General features: G+C 37.5%; 1 protein-coding gene across 1 annotated transcript in view; it reads right to left on the reverse strand.

The window, feature by feature from the left end:
- Positions 1-20,488, reverse strand: part of GRID1 (glutamate ionotropic receptor delta type subunit 1) — a 346,899-nt gene that overhangs the window by 97,349 nt on the left and 229,062 nt on the right. Inside the window, exon 9 of the mRNA XM_055537983.1 lies at positions 19,697-19,835. Within this exon, the coding sequence (XP_055393958.1) occupies positions 19,697-19,835 (139 nt within the window). The remainder of the gene's footprint in view (positions 1-19,696; positions 19,836-20,488) is intronic.

The raw sequence follows: 20,488 nt of genomic DNA on the forward strand, positions 1-20,488 counted from the left end.
AGGAAACTGCAAATTAATATAGTCATAAAATATCGTGTCAGACATAAGATTTTGAAAAGTGAAATGTGTGAAATCAAATATTCAGAACATTGACAAACAATGAGTATTTTCTTTCACAGTTATTGAGAATGTAAATGTAAATGTGCTAAACCACATTAGAGAGTGTTTTGGCAATATCTAATAAAATCAAATGGGCCTCCCCAATGAGCCAGCAATTCTAGTTCAAGTCTGTATCCCAAGAAACATATCCATGTATTCATCAAACACATACAAAAACACATAGGGCAGTGCTTTCAATACTGGCAAAATATTGGAAACAATCCAATGTAGTGGGGAGATAGGTAGATATATGCTTATATAATTAAAATATACTCCATCATATGGGTGTCTAAATAAACGGACTAAAAGTTTATGCATAAAACATTGATTGTAAAAGACAATACACAGAAGATCTTCTACTGTATACAGATTATATGCTATAATACTATCCATACACATTGGAAGATAATAAAAATATTACACTGAATATGTTACATATATAGATATGAATATATTATAATATCAAATATATGAAAATAATATTATTTTTATTTATAGATGCATGTTGTATATGATAAAATTATATATACACATACATATATATGTAAACTCAAAAAACTCTGAATTCATGGTACAAATGCACCTGGGTAGAATAAAAGACAATGAAACTGTGTGTTCAACTGTGTCTATAAGATTTTATTTCAAAAACATAATTTGAAACAAACTAATTAACATTTGCTACATTTGGGTGGTGGGGCATAAGTCTTTGTTATATTATTTTTTATTTTTGTTCACAGTTTAAATGTTTTATACAAAACCGAAGATAAGTAATGAGATGTGAACTATGCTACAAATATTAAGCAAATCCTGAATTCATGAACTTACAGAACTAACATTTGGCAATCCTGAGTTATGTGGTTACAGAAAAGTAATGCAAATGTCATAATTTTTACCATGTAAATATAATAATTAATTTTAAAAATGAAAAGTAATGCTCAGGGAAATGGAGAGAATATCTGTTTATGGTATTTCTCTTCTTTTCATAGTAGAAATTAGAGATTCAACTAGTTGAAGGAGATGGTTATAAAGTACTCGGATTCCTTGAGTTTTTCAGATTTGATTTTATAATTACAAAGAATAATTTAGCAACTAATATTTCCTGCTATAAATAAATATTTATCAAATTTCAGGAATATCTTTAGTTGTACTTTCTTCATTTTTCTTCAAAGTCAAGAAAAAAATAAGTGTAAAATGTAATTTTTTTTAGTAAAAATAAATTTGATCATATGATCCCATTGTTTCCTAGATTACCTCTTTATATTCATAAATATGCAGAGCCAGACACCTAAAATTATTTTCTACAAATGAAAATATTGATTATTTTAGAGGGAAGGGGAGGAATTTTAGTGATGGTTAGTATTTTTACCTGAATTTTTATGGTAAGTACAAGACACACTTATCAAAAAGAATACAACAATTATTCTTTTGAGACTCATGAGGCAATGACAACGAAGCACCACATGCCAGAGAAGGACAGTGTGACAAGGAAGTTTAAAGAAAGGAACACCAACTAAATTAGAAAAGTTCAAGAGCAATTCAAAAAGAAAAGGCTATTTTACCAGGCCTGCCTGGAAGAGTAGTGTCCCAAAGAGCGGATGCTGAATGTGTGTTAGGAGCAGGAGAAACTAACTTGAAGTTGACTGATACACCAACAGTAAAATAACTGTATTCAAAAACACAGGAATATTTAAATACTAAAGTATTTAAATGTTAAATATTTAAATATTAATATACTGTATAGGAAACACAGTATATCAATGATACAATTTGGAGCAGGGAAAGGCTGCTGCTGCTGCTGCTGCTAAGTTGCTTCAGTCGTGTCTGACTCTGTGCGACCCCATAGACAGCAGCCCACCAGGCTTCCCCGTCCCTGGGATTCTCCAGGCAAGAACACTGGAGTGGGTTGCCATTTCCTTCTCCAATGCAGGAAAGTGAAAAGTGAAAGTGAAGTCACTCAGTCGTGTCCAACTCTTAGCGACCCCATGGACTGCAGCCTACCAGGCTCCTCCGTCCATGGGATTTTCCAGGCAAGAGTACTGGAGTGGGTTGCCATCGCCTTCTCCGGCTACCCACTCGAGTATTCTTGCCTGGACAATCCCCACAGACAGAGGAGCTTGGCGGACTTCAGTCCGCAAACAGTCGGACACAACTGAGCGACTAAGCACAGAGGGAGTTGGCCATTAATACTGATATGTGTAAAGTCCTGGAAAAGGATAGAAAAATAGGATTGGTCAGAGTCAGGGAGATCACAGAAGGATTCATAGAGGACAGATTCTCAAATAGAAAATTATGAATTTTCCAGGAAGATGAGGGTTAGTATTCCATGATGGAAAAAATGATGCAAAAGGACACAGACAACTTGTGATTAAAACACGAATGAGAAGAAATGGAGAAGAATGAGGCTGCAAAGGCAGGCCACGATAATGTTCCTGCCTTCAGTGATTTCTAAAAGAGCTTACTTCTAGCAGAAAATCACTAACAGACTTTTTAGAGTAGGGTGGAAATGGGAAATAACATGATCAAATTCGTCTTTTAAAAAGATGCTGAGAAGGAAATGGATAAAAGGAAAGCAGAAAAGATGGATTTAAACACACAGGGAGGAAGTCATTCAGGTGTATGAACCCTTGATCCAAAAGTTCAGTGAAGAAGGAAGATTCTGAGAAATAATAATGAGGTACACTGAATCTATAGGTGGCAAATGATTTCCTTTGGGAAAGGGGGACATGTTGGGTTAAGGACAACTGAGTGACCTGGTGGATGGTGATGCTCTTCAACAAGTGAATAATGTTGGTGGGATGGTTTGGGGGAAGTTGACTTGAGGTGCTTGGCCTGGAACAGGGCCACAAATGTCGCATCTTCTGCATCCGGTGGTAATTGAAGCCTTCAGAATGAATGAGATCGGCTGGGAAGGTCAGGAGAATGAGCAGAGCAGTGAGCTGAATGTGTAAGCTGGAAATACACCCAGTCAGGCATCCCCCTTCCTGTCCTATACACAAGCAGCTGATTATTTTTAGGCAGCCTGTCAGATTTCATTTATCCAGCTTGTTGGTTTCAGCACTTTGTTCCATCTTGTTGATATCATTTAGCATCTTGATTCTATCAGTCAACATATTAACCATCCTAAGATGTTTCGACTGAAGACAGTTTCTGTCTAACATCACTGGTTTCCCAACTTCCTAGTAAAATAACCATGGAAAAGGATAAAATGTCACAACCACTCAAAAATTACAATTCTGTAAAACAGAAAATGCACTCTTCCTTTGCAAACATTTTTGGAACTGGTACAGGAAGCCTGAGAAGAAAAGAGTGTTCATAGAAAACTAAGCAGTGAAAAGTCAACAGGGTGATTATAAAGGAAAAAGGTTTATAAAATAAAGAACTGCAGATGAAAACCTGTAATTGCTCAGATGAAATCCATGTTGACAGCAGAGAACATAGAATAAACTGTATGAAGGACACAGTTCAAAAGATGGCTCTGAATCCAGAGTAAAAGAATACAGGAGTTACTACAATACAAGTAAACATGTATGGTGGAAATAATAGCCAAAGTTGCCCTTAAAAAAATCGTAAAATACCACAAAACAACAAATATAAGAACAGGAAAGTTGAAAGAGTTCATCCCATTCACAGGAAAACCAATGAAAATAAATCTACGCTATTTGTGCACATACTAACATAAATCCGTCAAAACCCTAAAATTTGAGCTTAAAAAACGGGGAGCAGGACAAATCCAAAGGAAGAAAATTAAAGCTGCATCGGAGGTGCAGTCTAGATGCTAGTGAATACACACTTGGATCCACTGAGTTGTCCTTCACATCTGAAGAACCAGAAACGAAGCAGTTTTGAAAAGAAAATGCCTATCGTCTGTTGTTGAAACCCCTATCAAAAATGTACTTCAACCAATCAAGAGTTAAATTAACAATAAAATCCCAAATATGGAAAAAACTGCATATAAAAAGGATTTTCAAAAATATCATCAGCAGGAACAACACTCTACTTTTCAAAATTATCTTAAAGAGAAAGATTTTAATAAACTATACCTATTTGAATTTGCCATGAATTAAATCTGCAATAAAATAAGTATACATTAACATGCACAGCCTTGTATTTTTGTACTTTGATTTGTGCATTTGTCTTTAATGAATATATATTTTTAATAAACTTCATAATAAAACATAGTATATGTCCTTGAAATTTTATTTCCTCTGGGAAATTGATTCATATGTCTTTGATTAGTATGACTTAATATGTCTTTGATGATTATTGAATGCAGTGGTTCCAAGGTCAGAACTTTATGCCTCTCAACCAGGCAACCATCTGCCAAGTCAAATCAAATATTTTATTAACAGTTTGGGACATCTTTAAACCAAACTAAAATCTATCTAACTATGAACCACATTTTCATCTTATTCACAAGGTTATTATATAAGCCCACCAAATATGTTGCTTAGATTAAGATATAATATACCATTATTCTAATTTGCCAATCTAATGTGCCAAACACAATCAGAACAAATTGAAAGAGGCTAGCTTAACCCAATATGATTTGTTTTGGGGGAGTCGGTACCACCTTCTAGGAATCACGTTTTCCTTTCTAAGAATCCAAGGGTCTCTTTTCAAATGAACCATTTATAAATTTTGCCATAGTTGCACATCTAATTCACTAACCTACCAAATAAAAAATCCAACTGTTTTTCAAAAGGTTAGATATTTAACCATCATCAAGAATCTGATACTATTTTCATTTTTAAATATTATAAGCAGTACACTTGCATATATATCTGCAGATTTCCAGTGTCTTGGGATAGTTATTCAATTCAGTCTGGAAGCAAGATGTAAAAGGCATCAAGGGAAAGACGATTGATTGATTGAGGACCAACTGAAGGCCAACACCACGCTGGATTTAATAAAGTTCAATTTAATTAACTGACATAACACATCACTGAACTGGTAGGTTTCTGTCTGCTTTGGAGAAGAGAAAGCTAAGACTCTGATCTATGAAGTGACCATCTAAGATCACACAGACAGCAAGCTACTATGCTAGTACAATGCTAAAATCCCATGATTCTCATATTGCAGCAGTGATTCTGCTTTATCATCCATTCAGACCACCCAGTATGCCTGAAGCACTGCATTCTCTTTCTTTGTGATAGTTTCAAAATCAAAACTTGAGTTTAGAAATTAATTCTACCTAAACTCTACCTTTGTTTTCTTTAGCATTTTTCCCTAGTGGAAGCTAATTCTGCAACTTGGTCCTACCTGCAAATGTTCTCAAGTGACATGCCTATCTTAGTATCCTGTGTACTATCTCTAACTTCTGTACTTGTCTTTGAGCCACCTGACCCCATGGGAGATGCCCTGAGCATCAGTTTGCTATCCGTTCCTCACTGGGATCACTTGTGATGAGACAATTATCATTTTAATATTTAAATCATTTATTACTTAAAGACCTTAGAGATTTCTTATAATCCGAGATAACTGCCAAGTTATGCCTAGCTCTTTTTCTTTTTTGTGTCTATTATAATAAATTTCAATAACACAATTTCTCTTTCCCCCAAACTTCTCATAACTTGCATTATAAACATATTATTTTCTTTCTATAACAATTAAAATATGAACAGAACCACATGGCCTCAAATATGCCATAATAAGATACTCACTTTCTAAGGAGATGCTATATCTTTTAGTAGTTATGATTTATATTTAAATGCCCTGGTTACTTTCTAAAACACTTGACCTGGGCTTGTTGGAAGAAGTCCAGGTACACAGAGGAGTGAAAACCAATTTAAGGGGTATTTTTCCATCTTTGCTGTGTCATCTTTAATTTTACTGTCATATAAAATTGGACAATTTTAGCAATAATAGTGCCTTCTTTAAAAAAAATTGCATCATATAATTAAGAACCATCAACTTCTGTTAGGGGATTTAGTAAGGTCTTTTTTAAGTTTATTGAAACAAAATGAATGACCTTCCATAATCTTAAAACAGAGTTATGGACATTGCAGGCAATAAGAAACTACTCTCAACAACTCGCTGTGGGTATTACTGCATTGTATGAGGTGTATCACAGATGTTTTTAAAACCTTATGAGAGTTTTTATATAAACTTACTAAAAGGTTTTTGGTTTACAAAGTAACATTAGCTACTTATAACAAGACACTCACTTTTTAGGGAGATGCTGTATTTTTTAGTAGCTATGATTTGTGTATTTAAGAATGAATATGTTGCTTAATAAGCAGAAATTAAAACCTAAACACAACCGTTAATGACAGTTAAAAAAAAAAAAAGAAACCCACGTATTCTTGGGTTACTGAATACCAAGAACCAATACTATGGTTTGGCTGGAAGATGGATGGTTCCATAGTCACTGAACACTAAGAGCTATCACCAGTTCAGTGAAACTATCTCATTTCCACTGCTGAGGATCCTGGAATCGGGGTCCTATTGTACACTGGGTGATCTCACTTCAAACTCTCACTGTATCCCTCTCGCTCTTGGTAGTGCTTGATAGAGCCTTGCTGGTACCCAAATGTGCCACATGCCAATATAAAAGCCCGTTGAGGAGCTCATTATCAGCAACAGATATTTTTCTCCCTGGTTTTACCAGCAGCCTTGTTTTCGCTACTTTCTTTCTACATCCAGCCATTTCTTCCTCCAGCTCCCAAGTGCTCATCTTCATTATTATTTTCCTACTAATTCTAGGTCACCTGAGTCTGGTAAGTTCCCTTATCCATTCATTCAAGCATTTGTTCAACTCTACTAAGTTCTAGCTAAATGCCAAGTCCTTTACTTATGACGGAGAATCCTAATATGAATGTTTCTACTCTCAAAGAGTTCATGGTCTAGTGAAGGAGATAAAAATGAAAAGTAATAACTCAATTTAATCAGTCTGATGATAGAAACACAAAAAGAACAAAAAAAATCAACAGCTAAAATTTAGTTTAAGAAGTTCTATAAGGAAGCTGCCATCAAAAAAAGTAAGGAAAGGAAAACCATACAAGATTTTTTAAAACCTGCATCTTAAAGAAAATAAACTCTTACACTAGGTAAGTACTTGAAGTATATACATTGACATACCCACCAAGGTTTAGCAATTTGAGAAAAAATGGAACATATATATAGTTTTAAAGTTGAATCTGGAGGGGTGGCTAAAGTCAAGTGAAGATAAGGTGTTAAGAAGCTGAACTGTTAACTTGAAATCTATGCAGAACCATTGGAAGTTTAAAAGCGAAGGACTGACTTGATCAGAATTTATTTTACAAAGATGCTTCTGCTGGCAACACAGAGAAAGGCTTGAAAGAATTCTCCAAGAAAGAAAAAGAAGATTGCTGTAATAAACTAAATGGTCATCAAGACCTGGATATGGCAGAAAGAATACAAAAATGACACCCATTTGAGAAATTTTGGAGGTAAAAGGGAAATAATCTATTTACAGATTTGTCTGGAGAGTATGGAATAGGTACATATTTAGAAGGATCTCAGTTTCTGCTTAAACACAACACTCAGGACACCTCCCTGATGACCCACTGAGCTTCCATGCAGGGGGCGTGGGTTTGAGCCCTGGCTGGGGAGCCAAGATCCCACATGCCGTGAAGTGCAGCCAAGAAATAAAAATAAATAAAGAAAAAGTGAAATTCAAAGAGAAAGAGGGTAGGATGAATAGAGAACAGGGAACTTTTAGTACAGTGAAGCTATTTGTGTGCTACCATGATACTGGATACATCTCATTATACATTTATCAAAATCTACATATTGCACAATACAGGAATGAGCCCTAGGTAGACTATGACCTTCAGTGAATAGCAATGTATCACTGTCAGCCCAGCAAATGTACCACATTAATGCAAAATAATAATAATAGTTCTGAAAGAGATGGGAACACCAGACTACTTGACCTGCCTCCTGAGAAATCTGTATGCAGGTCAGGAAGCAACAGTTAGAACAACTGGGCATGGAACAGCAGACTGGTTCCAAATAGGATAAGGAGTATGTCAAGGCTGCATATTGTCACCCTGCTTATTTAACTTCTATGCAGAGTACAGCATGAGAAACGCTGGACTGGAAGAAGCACAAGCTGGAATCAAGATTGCTGGGAGAAGTATCAATAAACTCAGATACACAGATGACACCACCCTTATGGCAGAAAGTGAAGAAGAACTAAAGAGCCTCTTGATGAAAGTGAAAGAGGAGAGTGAAAAAGTTGGCTTAAAGCTTAACATTCAGAAAACTAGGATCATGGCATCTGGTCCCATCACTTCATGGCAAACAGATGGAGAAACAGTGGAAACAGTGTCAGACTTTATTTTGGGGGGTTCCAAAATCACTGCAGATGGTGGCTGCAGCCATGAAATTAAAAGACAGTTTCTCCTTGGAAGGAAAGTTATAACCAACCTAGACAGCATATTAAAAAGCAGAGACATTACTTTGCCAACAAAGGTCCATCTAGTCAAGGCTATGGTTTTTCCAGTAGTCATGTATGGATGTGAGAGTTGGACTATAAAGAAAGCTGAGTACCAAAGTATTGATGCTTTTGAACTGTGGTGTTGGAGAAGACTCTTGAGAGTCCCTTGGATTGCAAGGAGATCCAACCAGTTCATCCTAAAGGAAATCAGTCCTGAATATTCATTGGCAGGACTGATGTTGAAGCTGAAACCCCAATACTTTGGCCACCTGATGCAAAGAGCTGACTCATTGGAAAAGCCCCTGATGCTGGGAAAGATTGAGGGCAGGAGGAAAAGGGGATGACAGAGGATGAGATGGTTGGATGGCATCACCGACTCAATGGACATGACTTAGAGTAAACTCCGGGAGTTGGTGATGGACAGGGAGGCCTGGCATGCTGCAGTCCATGGGGTCACAAAGAGTCAGACACGACTGAGCAACTGAACTGAACTGAGCTGAATAATAATTGGGGAAATTGGGGGAGAGGGTATTTGGAAACTCTCTATACTTTCCACTCAATTTTCCTGGAAACTTAAAACCATTCAAGAACACAGTCTAGTTTTCAAAATTAGAACGTGTGAGAAATTGCAATTTGAGTCCCTGGGGCATGACGCTTTAGGGTAGCCATAGAGAAGGATCATCTTCTTGAATAGTCTATACAATAAGCGTGAGGAAGCCCTGTCTCTACATTTATTTAGGATGCCAACACCTGCTTCAGCAAACTGGGTTCCGAGCCTTTCATGTTTCTTTCACCACATGATGCTTTAGCTCTGGAGGTGACAGGAAAGAAACGAAAATGCACCCTATTACAGGAGTGGTACAATTCATTTCCCCCTCATGAAACCAGCTTTCCTGAATTATATCAAGTTTGCTAATACATTGCACACTCATAAGCCTGAGTCTGAATACAAATGCTACAGCCAGTTTGAGCCTGTGGATGATTTATCACAGCCATAAAAATCTGAAGCTTTTCAATCCATGAATCGCATGGTTCCAACGTGAAGCAGCACATAGACTGCAGGCTGCATTTCCTGTGATGCTGATGGGTCCATGAATACAGGCGCAACAGAGGAATAAAAAGGACAATGAGAAAAAATCAAAAGATACAGAAAACCTCCAATGTGACCTTTAGTAAAAGGTATTCTATTAACATTTTCCCCAGCAGGAGACAGACTTGTATATCTAACATAAGCCTTTGCCCTCAAGATAAAAATAAAGAAAGAAAAACAAACAGAAAACAAAGCCAGCTCCTTTGCATACAGATCTATACATGGAGTGTGACCCAAAGTGCAGGGAGCACAGAACATATTACATCAGAGTTTAGGAGTGACGTTCCTCATCCCCAGCTGCTGCAGACACACTCCTAGGGATGTGCAGTTTATCATCTCCCGAGGGTGTTCATTCAACTTCAGATAGGTTTGACACCAGGAAGGGACATTTTGTTGCTGAGCTAAACTCTATATCTTGACTAATCCAACTCAAAGTTCCTCATTCTCTATATATTAACAAAGAGAACAAATTTTCCTTCAAAAATTAATTCAGTCATTTACCGTATATTAGGCATGCATAGTTTACACTATGGACTGAATGCTGTATCCTGGCTCTCCCCTCAAATTCACCTGTTGAATTCCTCATCTCTGATGTGATGATATTTGGAGGTGGGTCTGTAGCTCAGACGGTAAAGAACCTGCCTGCAACACAGAACACCCAGGTTCAGTCCCTGGGTCGGGAGGATCCTCGGGAGAAGGAAATGGTAATGCACTCCAGTACTCTTGCCTGGAGAATCCCATGGACAGAGGAGCCTGGCGGGCTACAGTCCATGAGGTCGCACAGAGTCAGACACGACTAACTAACACTACACTACATTACTACAGGGTCATGAGGATGGAGCCCCTTGATGGGATTAGTGACCTTATACAAAAAGAAAAGAGACCAGTGGTCCCTCTCTCTCTCCACCATGCAGGGATAAGAAGGTCATCTGCAAGCCCTGGAAGAAGACTCTCACCAAGAACCAAACCTGCTGGCACTGAGATCTTGGACTTCCCAGCCCCTAGAGCTGTGAGAAATAAATTCCTATTGTTTAGGTCACCTGGTCTATGATATTTTGTTATGGCAGCTGACCTGTGCTAGACACTGTACCAAGGGTTGGTTATACAATGGGGAACAAACAAACTCAGTATCCAGATCCAAGGAATTTATGATCTAGAAAGATGGATGCATCATAACAAACAGTAAACACATAAACTCATTTATACACGATGTGACAATTGCTAAGAAAGAAAAGTACTGAAGTATATGAAAGAGAAAAACAGAAAAGGGTGATGTAATTTGAGGAGTATCCAGGAAGGGCCACTATGAGGAGGTGACATTTGAGTAGAGACTTGAAAAATGAGTCAGTGTTGGCTAGGTCAAAAGCATAGAAGAGCATTCCAAAAATAACTAGCTTAGTGAAGGCCATGGAGCAGAAAATTAACTAATCTTCAAGGAGCACTGTGAAGCCAGGAAAGCAAGAGCACTAAGAAAAAAGATTAAATACAGTTAGACAGAGGACATGCAGAATGCCCCTACAGCTTTGTAGAAAGTCAGAAATCACGTAGTGCCAGTCTTCCAACTTTGTTCTTTTTCAAAATTCTGTTCCTCATTCATCTTTTCCAGTTCTATGTTCTGAAGTCTGCTGGAGTTTTAATGGATATTGTATTGAACCTGTAGCTCAATTAGGAAGATTTGCACTCTCAACAATATTGAGAATTCAAATCCATGAATATTGGATATCTTTCCGCTTATTTAGATTTTTAATTTTTCTTGATGACATTTTCCACTAAATTTTCTGCTAAGAGTTTAATATTTATACACTTTAAAAAACCTTCCTATGAACTTTATACCTTTGGGGATATTCTAATTTTTTAAAATTTGTCTTCCAATTGTTGGTTTACTAGTAGGTAAAAACATAATCGGTTTTTATATAGGGATTTTGTTTCTGGCAACTTATGAAGATTTATTTATTAGACAATTTTATTAGAAGATTGTTAGGATTTTTCACAAAGATGACCATGTCATCAGAAAATAGACAGTGGAATTTCTCAAGTCTGTGCAAGTGAAAGTGTCTGTGGTCCAGTCATGTCCAGCTCTGTAACTCCAAGGACTGTGGCCCACCAGGTTCCTCTGTCCACGGGATTCTCCAGACAGGAATACTGGAGTGGGTTGCATTCCTTTCTCTAGGGGATCTTTCTGACCCAGGGATCGAACCCGGGTCTTCTGTATTGCAGGTAGATTCTTTACTGTCTGAGCCACCAGGGAAGACCCTTCTCAAGTCTATACAACTTCACTTCTTTTATTGCTTGTTGGTCACACAAGGGCCTGAAATATTATGTTAGGGAAAAAGCATCATTAAATCTGTTGTTACTAGTCAGTTATCTGTTTATGCCTATTATCAGGGTATGGAAATTTCTTTTTATATATTTATTCATTAATCATGAATGGGAATTTATTTTGTCAGATTATTTTCTGCATCATTTGAGGTGATCACATATGTGATTTTTGTCCTTGATTTTTTTTTTGTGGTGAATCACATTAATTGGCTCTCAAATACTGAAACAAGTTCTATTCCAAGGATAAGACTGCGGTGGAATGTGATGTATTATCCTGTTTATATGTCTGTAGATTCGATATGCTACCATTTTGGTGAGGATATTACATCTAAGTTCATAGGGGATATTGGGCAGTGACTTTCTTTTCTTGTAATATCTTTTTTGGCTTTTGGTATCAGAATTATATCAGTTTCGTTAAATGAATTAAAAAACATTTTCTCCCCTGTCTTCTGAAAGAGTTTACAATTAGTGTTATTTAATTGAGTGTTGGCTAGAACACACCATTGATGCCATCTGGGCCTGGAATTTCATTTGTAGTGAGGCTTACAAATCTAATATCTTTAATAGATGTATCAATATTCATATTTTCTTTTTTTAATCAGTTTTCATAAACTGTTTTTGAACAAATATATCCATTTCATTAAGCTGTTAAATTTATTGGGACAAAGGTGTTCATAATATCATCTTATTATTCACTTAATGTTTAAAAGATCTATGGTGAAATCCCCACTTTCAATCCTGATATTAATACTTTCAGTTTTCTCTAATTTTTCTTGAATAGTCTTGCTCGAGCTGTATTAACTTTATTAAACTTATTAAACAACCAAATCAAATTAAGACTTTGCTAATTTTCTATGTTGTTAAACATACTCTATGTCTTTCTTAAAAGTTGCTTTGAGTTTAGCCTGTTCTTATTTTTTTAATCTTTTTTGAGAGGGAAACTAAGAATCTCAAATTTAATCATTTTTTGTTACTTATTAGGCATTTAAGGCTATAAACATTCCTTTAAGCATGGTTTTACCTGCATTCCACACATTTTGATATGTTGTATTTTCATTATCACAAACTTAGAAGTATGTTTTTACATTTGTGATTTTTTTCTTTGACCCATAGGTTTAGAATTATGCTATTTAAATTTCATTGGGAATTTTCTAGTTTTTTTTTTTAGTGATTTCTATTTTAACTTAATTATAGTGCTAGAACATACTTCGTCAGATTCTGAAATTGACTGCGACTGAGATTTAACTCTATGGACCAATGAATGCTGTATCTTGGTGAATGTATACTTGAAAAAGATGTGTGTTCTGCAATTATTGGGTATAGTGTTCTGTAAATGTCAATTATGTCACATGGGTTGACAGCATTATTTAGATCTTCCATAACCTTATTAGGGTTTCCCTGGTGGCACAGATGGTAAAAAATCATCCTGCAATGGGGGAGACCTGGATTTGCCCCCTGGGTTGGGAAGATCCTCTGCAGGAGGGCAAGGCAACACGCTCCAGCTCCAGTATTCTCGCCTGGAGGATTCCCATGGACACAGGAGCCTGGCAGGCTACAGTCCATGGGGTGACAACTGATAGACATGACTGACCGACTAAGCACAGCACAGCATATAGCCTTATTAGGTTTTTTTTTTTTTTTTTGCTTATTCATTATGTCGAGTTCTAAGAGAATGAAATTAAAATTTGGACTATATTAGATATTTCTATTTGTCCTATTATATTTTTCATTTTAAAAAATCATTTTGTATAATAATAGAGCCTCGGATCTGATATAATAATTCAGAAATATAAAATAACTACAAAAGTTAGGAGATACTGGAACAGCATTTCCTCAGAAAAAGCTACTAACTCTGTATCATTCTGATGTGGACACCTACAGTCATCTGGGGTGAAATGTGAAGATGGGCCAGTGATCCAGCCAAGGGGGGAAAGACTTACCAAATTTTATATCATAAACTTGGATGTTTGTTACATGGTGTAAACGTATTTGGAATTGTTCTTTTATCGCTATGTCATCCCCTATAATACTGTAAGGCATAATGTCTGCTTTGTCTAATATTGAGATGGTCTCTTATACTTTATAAGAGTCTCTTATATATACAATTTGCATGGTATATCTTTTCCTTCTTTCTCAATCTTCCTGTTCAGTGCAGTTCAGTCGCTCAGTCGTGTCCGACTCTTTGTGACCCCATGAATCACAGCACGCCAGGCCTCCCTGTCCATCACCAACTCCCAGAGTATATCCAAACTCATGTCCATTGAGTCGGTGATGCCATTGAACCATCTCATCCTCTGTCGTCCCCTTCTCTGCCTGCCCTCAATCTTTCTCAACATCAGGGTCTTTTCAAATAAGTCAGCACTTTGCATCAGTTGGTCAAAGTATTGGTGTTTCAACTTCAACATCAGTCCTTACGAAGAAATCCAAGGGCTGATCTCCTTCAGAATGGACTGGTTGGATCTCCTTGCAGTCCAAGGGACTCTCAAGAGTCTTCTCCAGCGCCACAGTTCAAAAGCATCAATTCTTCAGCACTCAACTTTCTTTATAGTCCAACTCTCACATCCATACATGACTACTGGAAAAACCATAGCCTGGACTAGATGGACCTTTGTTGGCAAAGTAATGTCTCTGCTTTTTAATATGCTGTCTAGGTTGGTCATAACTTTCCTTCCAAGGAGTAAGCATCTTTTAATTTCATGGCTGCAATCACCATCTGCAGTGATTTTGGAGCCCCCAAAATAAAGTCAGCATCTGTTTCCACTGTTTCCCCATCTATTTGCCATGAAGTGATGGGACCAGATGCCATGATCTTAGTTTTCTGAATGCTGAGCTTTAAGCCAACTTTTCACTCTCCTCTTTCACTTTTATCAAGAGGCTCTTTGCTGCTGCTGCTAAGTCGCTTCAGTCATGTCCAACTCTGTGCGACCCCATAGATGGCAGCCCACTAGGCTCCTCTGTCCCTGGAATTCTCCAGGCAGGAACACTGGAGTGGGTTGCCATTTCCTTTTCCAATGCATGAAAGTGAAAAGTGAAAGTGAAGTCACTCAGTCGTGCCCGACTCTTAGCAACCCCATGGACTGCAGCCTACCAGGCTCCTCCATCCACGGGATTTTCCAGGCAAGAGTACTGGAGTGGGGTGCCATTGCCTTCTCCTTTAGGTCTTCTATACTTTCTGTCATAAGGGTGGTGTCATCTACATATCTGAGGTTATTGATATTTCTCCCAGAAATCTTGATTCCAGTTGTGCTTCATCCAGCCCAGCGTTTCTCATGATGTACTCTGAATAGAAGTTAAATAAGCAGGGTGATGATATACAGTCTTGACATACTCCTTTTCCTATTTGGAACCAGTCTGTTGTTTCATGTCCAGTTCTAACTGTTGCTTTCTGACCTGTATACAGGTTTCTCAAGAGGCAGGTCAGGTGGTCTGGTACTCCCATCTCTTGAAGAATTTTCCACAGTTTATTGTGATCCACACAGTCAAAGGCTTTGGCATAGTCAATAAAGCAGAAATAGATGTTTTTCTGGAACTGTCTTGCTTTTTCCATGATCCAGCAGATGTTGGTAATTTGATCTCTAGTTCCTCTGCCTTTTCTAAAACCAGCTTGAACATCTGGAAGTTCATGGTTCACATATTGCTGAAGCCTGGCTTGGAGAATTTTGAGCATTACTTTGCTAGCATGTGAAATGAGTGCAATTGTGCAGTAGTGTGAGCATTCTTTGGCATTGCCTTTCTTTGGGATTGGAATGAAAACTGACCTTTTCCAGTCCTGTGGCCACTGCTGAGTTTTCCAAATTTGCTGACATATTGAATGCAGCACTTTCACAGCATCATCTTTTAGGATTTGAAATAGCTCAGCTGGAATTCCATCACCTCCACTAGCTTTGTTCGTAGTGATACTTCCTAAGGCCCACTTGACTTCCCATTCCAGGATGTCTGGCTCTAGGTGAGTGATCACACCATCGTGATTATCTGGGTCATGAAGATTTTTTTTGTATAGTTCTTCTGTGTATTCTTTCCACCTCTTCTTAATATCGTCTGCTTCTATTAGGTCCATATCATTTCTGTCCTTTATTGAGCCCATCTTTACATGAAATATTCCGTTGGTATCTCTTATTTTCTTGAAGAGATCTCTAGTCTTTGCTATTCTATTGTTTTCCTCTATTTCTCTGCATTGATCGCTGAGGAAGGCCTTCTTATCTCTCTTTGCTATTCTTTGGAACTCTGCATTCAAATGGGTATATCTTTCCTTTTCTCCTTTGCTTTTAACAGCTATTTGTAAGGCCTCCTCAGACAGCCATTTTGCATTTTTGCATTTCTTTTTCTTGGGGATGGTCTTGATCCCTGTTTCCTGTACAGTGTCATGAACCTCTGTCCATAGTTCCTCAGGCACTCTGTCTATCAGATCTAGTCCCTTAAATGTATGTCTCACTTCCACTGTATAGTCATAAGGGATTTGATTTAGGTCATACCTGAATGGTCTAATGGTTTTCCCCACTTTCTTCAATTTAAGTCTGAATTTGGCAATCTACCTGTGTTTATGTTAAAAATGCTGTAAACAGCAGATTTTTCCAGTTTTATAGCTGTTAATGCTAGGAGGTCTAGTCAGATACCTGTAACTTATCATGGCATGTGGAGTAAGTCTCATATTCTTTTTCTTGAGTACCATTAATATGCACCACCTTTCCTTTCCAGTTTGTGGTACCCTGAAGGCAGGAACTGATGGATAGCTCTATTAAAATGCATTTGTTAGTTGCAGCCAATCGCTTCAGGCTATTAGGATTTCATAGATCACTTTTTTTCTAATTGTTGCCAGAGCTGTCCAAACTTTAATGTGAATAAAAATCACTTGGAGACCTACTTAGATACAAATTCTGGTTCGTGAGATCTGAGGTAAGGACTGAGAGCCTTATGCCAGCAATACTGGTCTGGGTCCAAACAATGAATAGCATGGATGTGTAAGTCTTGCTATCTCACCAAGAGTCAACCAGGTCTTCCCTGTCACAGCATACTAACTTGTATGATTTGATGGTGAATATGTGAAAGTGTGAAGCTAGCACATGGAATAAAGTAGAGGACAGTGGGACCAGAGGCAACCTGAAGAGTGTTACCATCACCAAAGTCATTCAGATTTAAATACTCAGCATACTAAGCTGCCAAAACCCCGTACAAACTTGCAAAGTAAATTCAGGTCACATCCAACTGTTTATGATTCCTGTTCAATGTCTTACTCCACAAATGAATTTTAAAAATGGAAACTTCACATCCAAATTTACAAAATGGAAAATGACAAAACTTTCAGAAAAACAAACAAAATATCCAAGATTATCTTCAGGTCTACGACCTGGCAGAGTTAGACTTAACACCAAAAGCATGATTCACAAAAGAATAAATGTGTAAATTGAACCTCATAAAAATTACAAACTTTTCTTTGTGAAAGACTTTGTTAAGAACTTGAAAAACAAACTTCAGAGCAGGGGGAAATATTTGCAAACCATACATCTGGCAAGGAACCAGTGTCTAAAATATATAAAGAACTTTCAAAATTCAACATTAATAAACAATCCAGTGAGAAAATGGGCAAAATACATAAAGATATATTTCATCAAAGAAAATATAGCAATAAGCACAGAAAAAGGTATTCACTATAATTAGTCATTAGGGGAGCAAAAAGCCACAATGCACTATCACATCATGACTGCTGCTGCTGCTGCTAAGTCGCTTCAGTCGTGTCCACCTCTGTGCCATAGACGGCAGCCCACCAGGCTCCCCTGTCCCTGGGATTCTCCAGGCAAGAACACCAGAGTGGGTTGCAATTTCCTTCTCCAATGCATGAAAGTGAAGAGTCAAAGTGAAATCACTCAGTCATGTCCGACTCTTAGCGACCTCATAGACTGCATCCTACCAGGCTCCTCTGTCCATGGGATTTTCCAGGCAAGAGTACTGGAGTGGGGTGCCATTGCCTTCTCCCACATCATGACTACCAGAAGGTAAAGTAAAAAAATACTGATACACTAAATACTGGCAAAGATGCAAGGAAACTGGATCATTTCTACATCCATAGTAGTAATTTAAAGTGACAGTTACTCTAGAAAGCAGTTTGATCATTTTTTTTTATAAAACTCAACATGCTATTACCATGAGATACAGCAATTGCATTCTTGGATATGTATTACCTATTAATTAAAATGCATGTTCACACAAAAACCTTCACACAAATATGCACAATGGCTTTATTCTTAATTGCCCCAAACTGGAAAAAACCTAGATATCCTTCAATGGGGGGGACTGTTAAATAAATTGTGTTACATTGGATTCTACCGAGCAACAAAAAGCAATGAGCTATTAATACACACAACAATTCGAAAGAATCTCCAGAGAATTATACTGAAAGAAAAAGCTAATCCTAAAAGTGTGATTCTATTTATATACTACATATTTGAAATGACAAATTTCAGAGACAGCACATTAGTGTCTGCTAGGTGTTAAGAATGGGACAAGAGGCAAAGAAGTCCGAAGGAGGTGGGTGTGGTTATAAAAGAACAACACAAGGAATTCTTGTAGAAACAAAATCATCATACTTAGTATCTTTACTGTGGTGGTGGATACACAAATCCACGTATACAATAAGGCTGTACAGAATCAAATGCACACACACACACACACACACAGGAATGAGTACAAGGATGAGATGAGAAATTTGAATAGAATCAGTCACTTGGATCAATGTTCATATCCTGGTTTTGCAAAACGCTCCCATTGGGTGAAACTGGCCAAACGATATTCTGAGATCTCTCTGCATTATTACTTCTAATTGCAAGTGAGTCTACAATTCTCTCAATAAAAATGTCAATTAAAATTAAAACTAGACCATATCATTCTGAATTTTTAATCCTAATCAAGGAATCTCTCCTCTTTCAAATAGGCACTTGGGAGCTACCGAAGCTGGTTGAGTATGGATGACTTGACTAGGGTCGTGGATCAAAAGAATTGATATAATGACAGTAAGTATGATGAATTAAAGGAGAAATTACCAAAGGCAGGGACACAGAAAAGCATAATCAGGGATAAAGAAAGAGGTGATATTGAGGTTGATATTGCACTCAAAGAAGTGTGGACTAAATCTGTGCCACTGGTCAGTTCAGCAACCACATAGCCAGCAGACGTTCACTTTATCCAAGTTCTTTTGTAATTCACACAGTATGTGAGAATCTGATTATAAAGCAAAGGCATTTCTGAGTTATTTCACTATGTTGAACTAATTCTTTTATGCCCTATTTTTAACATTTTGGTTAAAATGAAACATTTTTAGTTCTTGGTTTCAATAATTTTACAATTTTATAACTGTAAGTGAAATACATTTTCTAATCACTATAATAATTAGCATGTTTTAAAAATATTTTTTTAGATGTTTGAAGATTGGAGAATTGGAGAAATGTATTAGATTTGTGGTTTTAATGAAATGTTTAGAAAATTTTGATTAAATAAGTTTGTAATCAATATTGAAATGTCTGAGGACATCTCATTTGCTGATTTTTAATTTTTTGACTTATTAGTTACAGGTAGAATTTAAATGTTCAGAGAAATACTAGTCAGTGAATTTATGCATGTATTTAATTGTACATAAAATAAAATCCAACAGGAGTGAAGGTCCTCATGCATTAAAGATTACTACCATCAAACTGCAGATCCAGAGGCAGTCCTTCTCTGCCTCCATGACACCAGGCCACCATGGCCAGGTCTGCATTCTCTCTTTACAGCCTTCTGGAAGGAGTAATGGACCTTACCTTATGGGGTTGTCCATCCTGGACACCGTGAGGAAGGCGGCGAGATTGGCTGTGTAGGAGGAACACACGATGAGAGTGAAGAGCCACCAGCTGCCCATCACAATTCTCATGGCCATGGAGTTCGCTGAGGATTCTCCACCTGCAGGAGACAGGCAAAGGGGATTGGTCTGGGGTTTCTGCTCTCACTCCTATCCCCAGAAATTCTCTGCCCTGCAGCCAGGCGTAGGGAACCACCCCTGGTGATGAGCTGAGGATCAAGAAAGTGACTGCCAGCTGCTTATGGTGGACTCTGACAGTTCCAGAAATAAAATCCTAGGACCACCAACCTCAGAAAGGGGTGGAGGACCACAAAATACAGGAAAGCTAGGCTTGGCATTTTTAGTGATAGTATGTTTTTGAAAATGCCAACAGTAGAGTTCTGAATATCAAACTCTTCCCCTTAGAAGATTCTCCTCACTGTGTCGAGAATTTCCAGGGTTGCAACCCTATGTAAGGTCCCTGTCCACTTTAAATTCACATGAAACAGTCTCAGGAATTCTGTAAATGTAAAATTGCCTTTTACCTAGAGGGTTCTCTAGCTTTCTTTTAAGCCTCAGAAATGAGATGCACCATATCACTTTTATTAACATTCGGCCCTCACTAGATGACTTTTTTCTATGATTTTCAGAAATCACTGTATATGACTTATAGTCCGAAGCTGCCTCTTTGAGGTCAATCATTCCTCCTCGGTGTCTCAGGTGGTAGCAGAAGAAAGCTCCTTGCTGACTATTATTATATAACCTCTCGAGCAGA

Source organism: Bubalus kerabau, chromosome 1, assembly GCF_029407905.1.
Source record: "Bubalus kerabau isolate K-KA32 ecotype Philippines breed swamp buffalo chromosome 1, PCC_UOA_SB_1v2, whole genome shotgun sequence".
In the NCBI taxonomy this organism is placed as follows: Eukaryota; Metazoa; Chordata; class Mammalia; order Artiodactyla; family Bovidae; genus Bubalus; species Bubalus kerabau.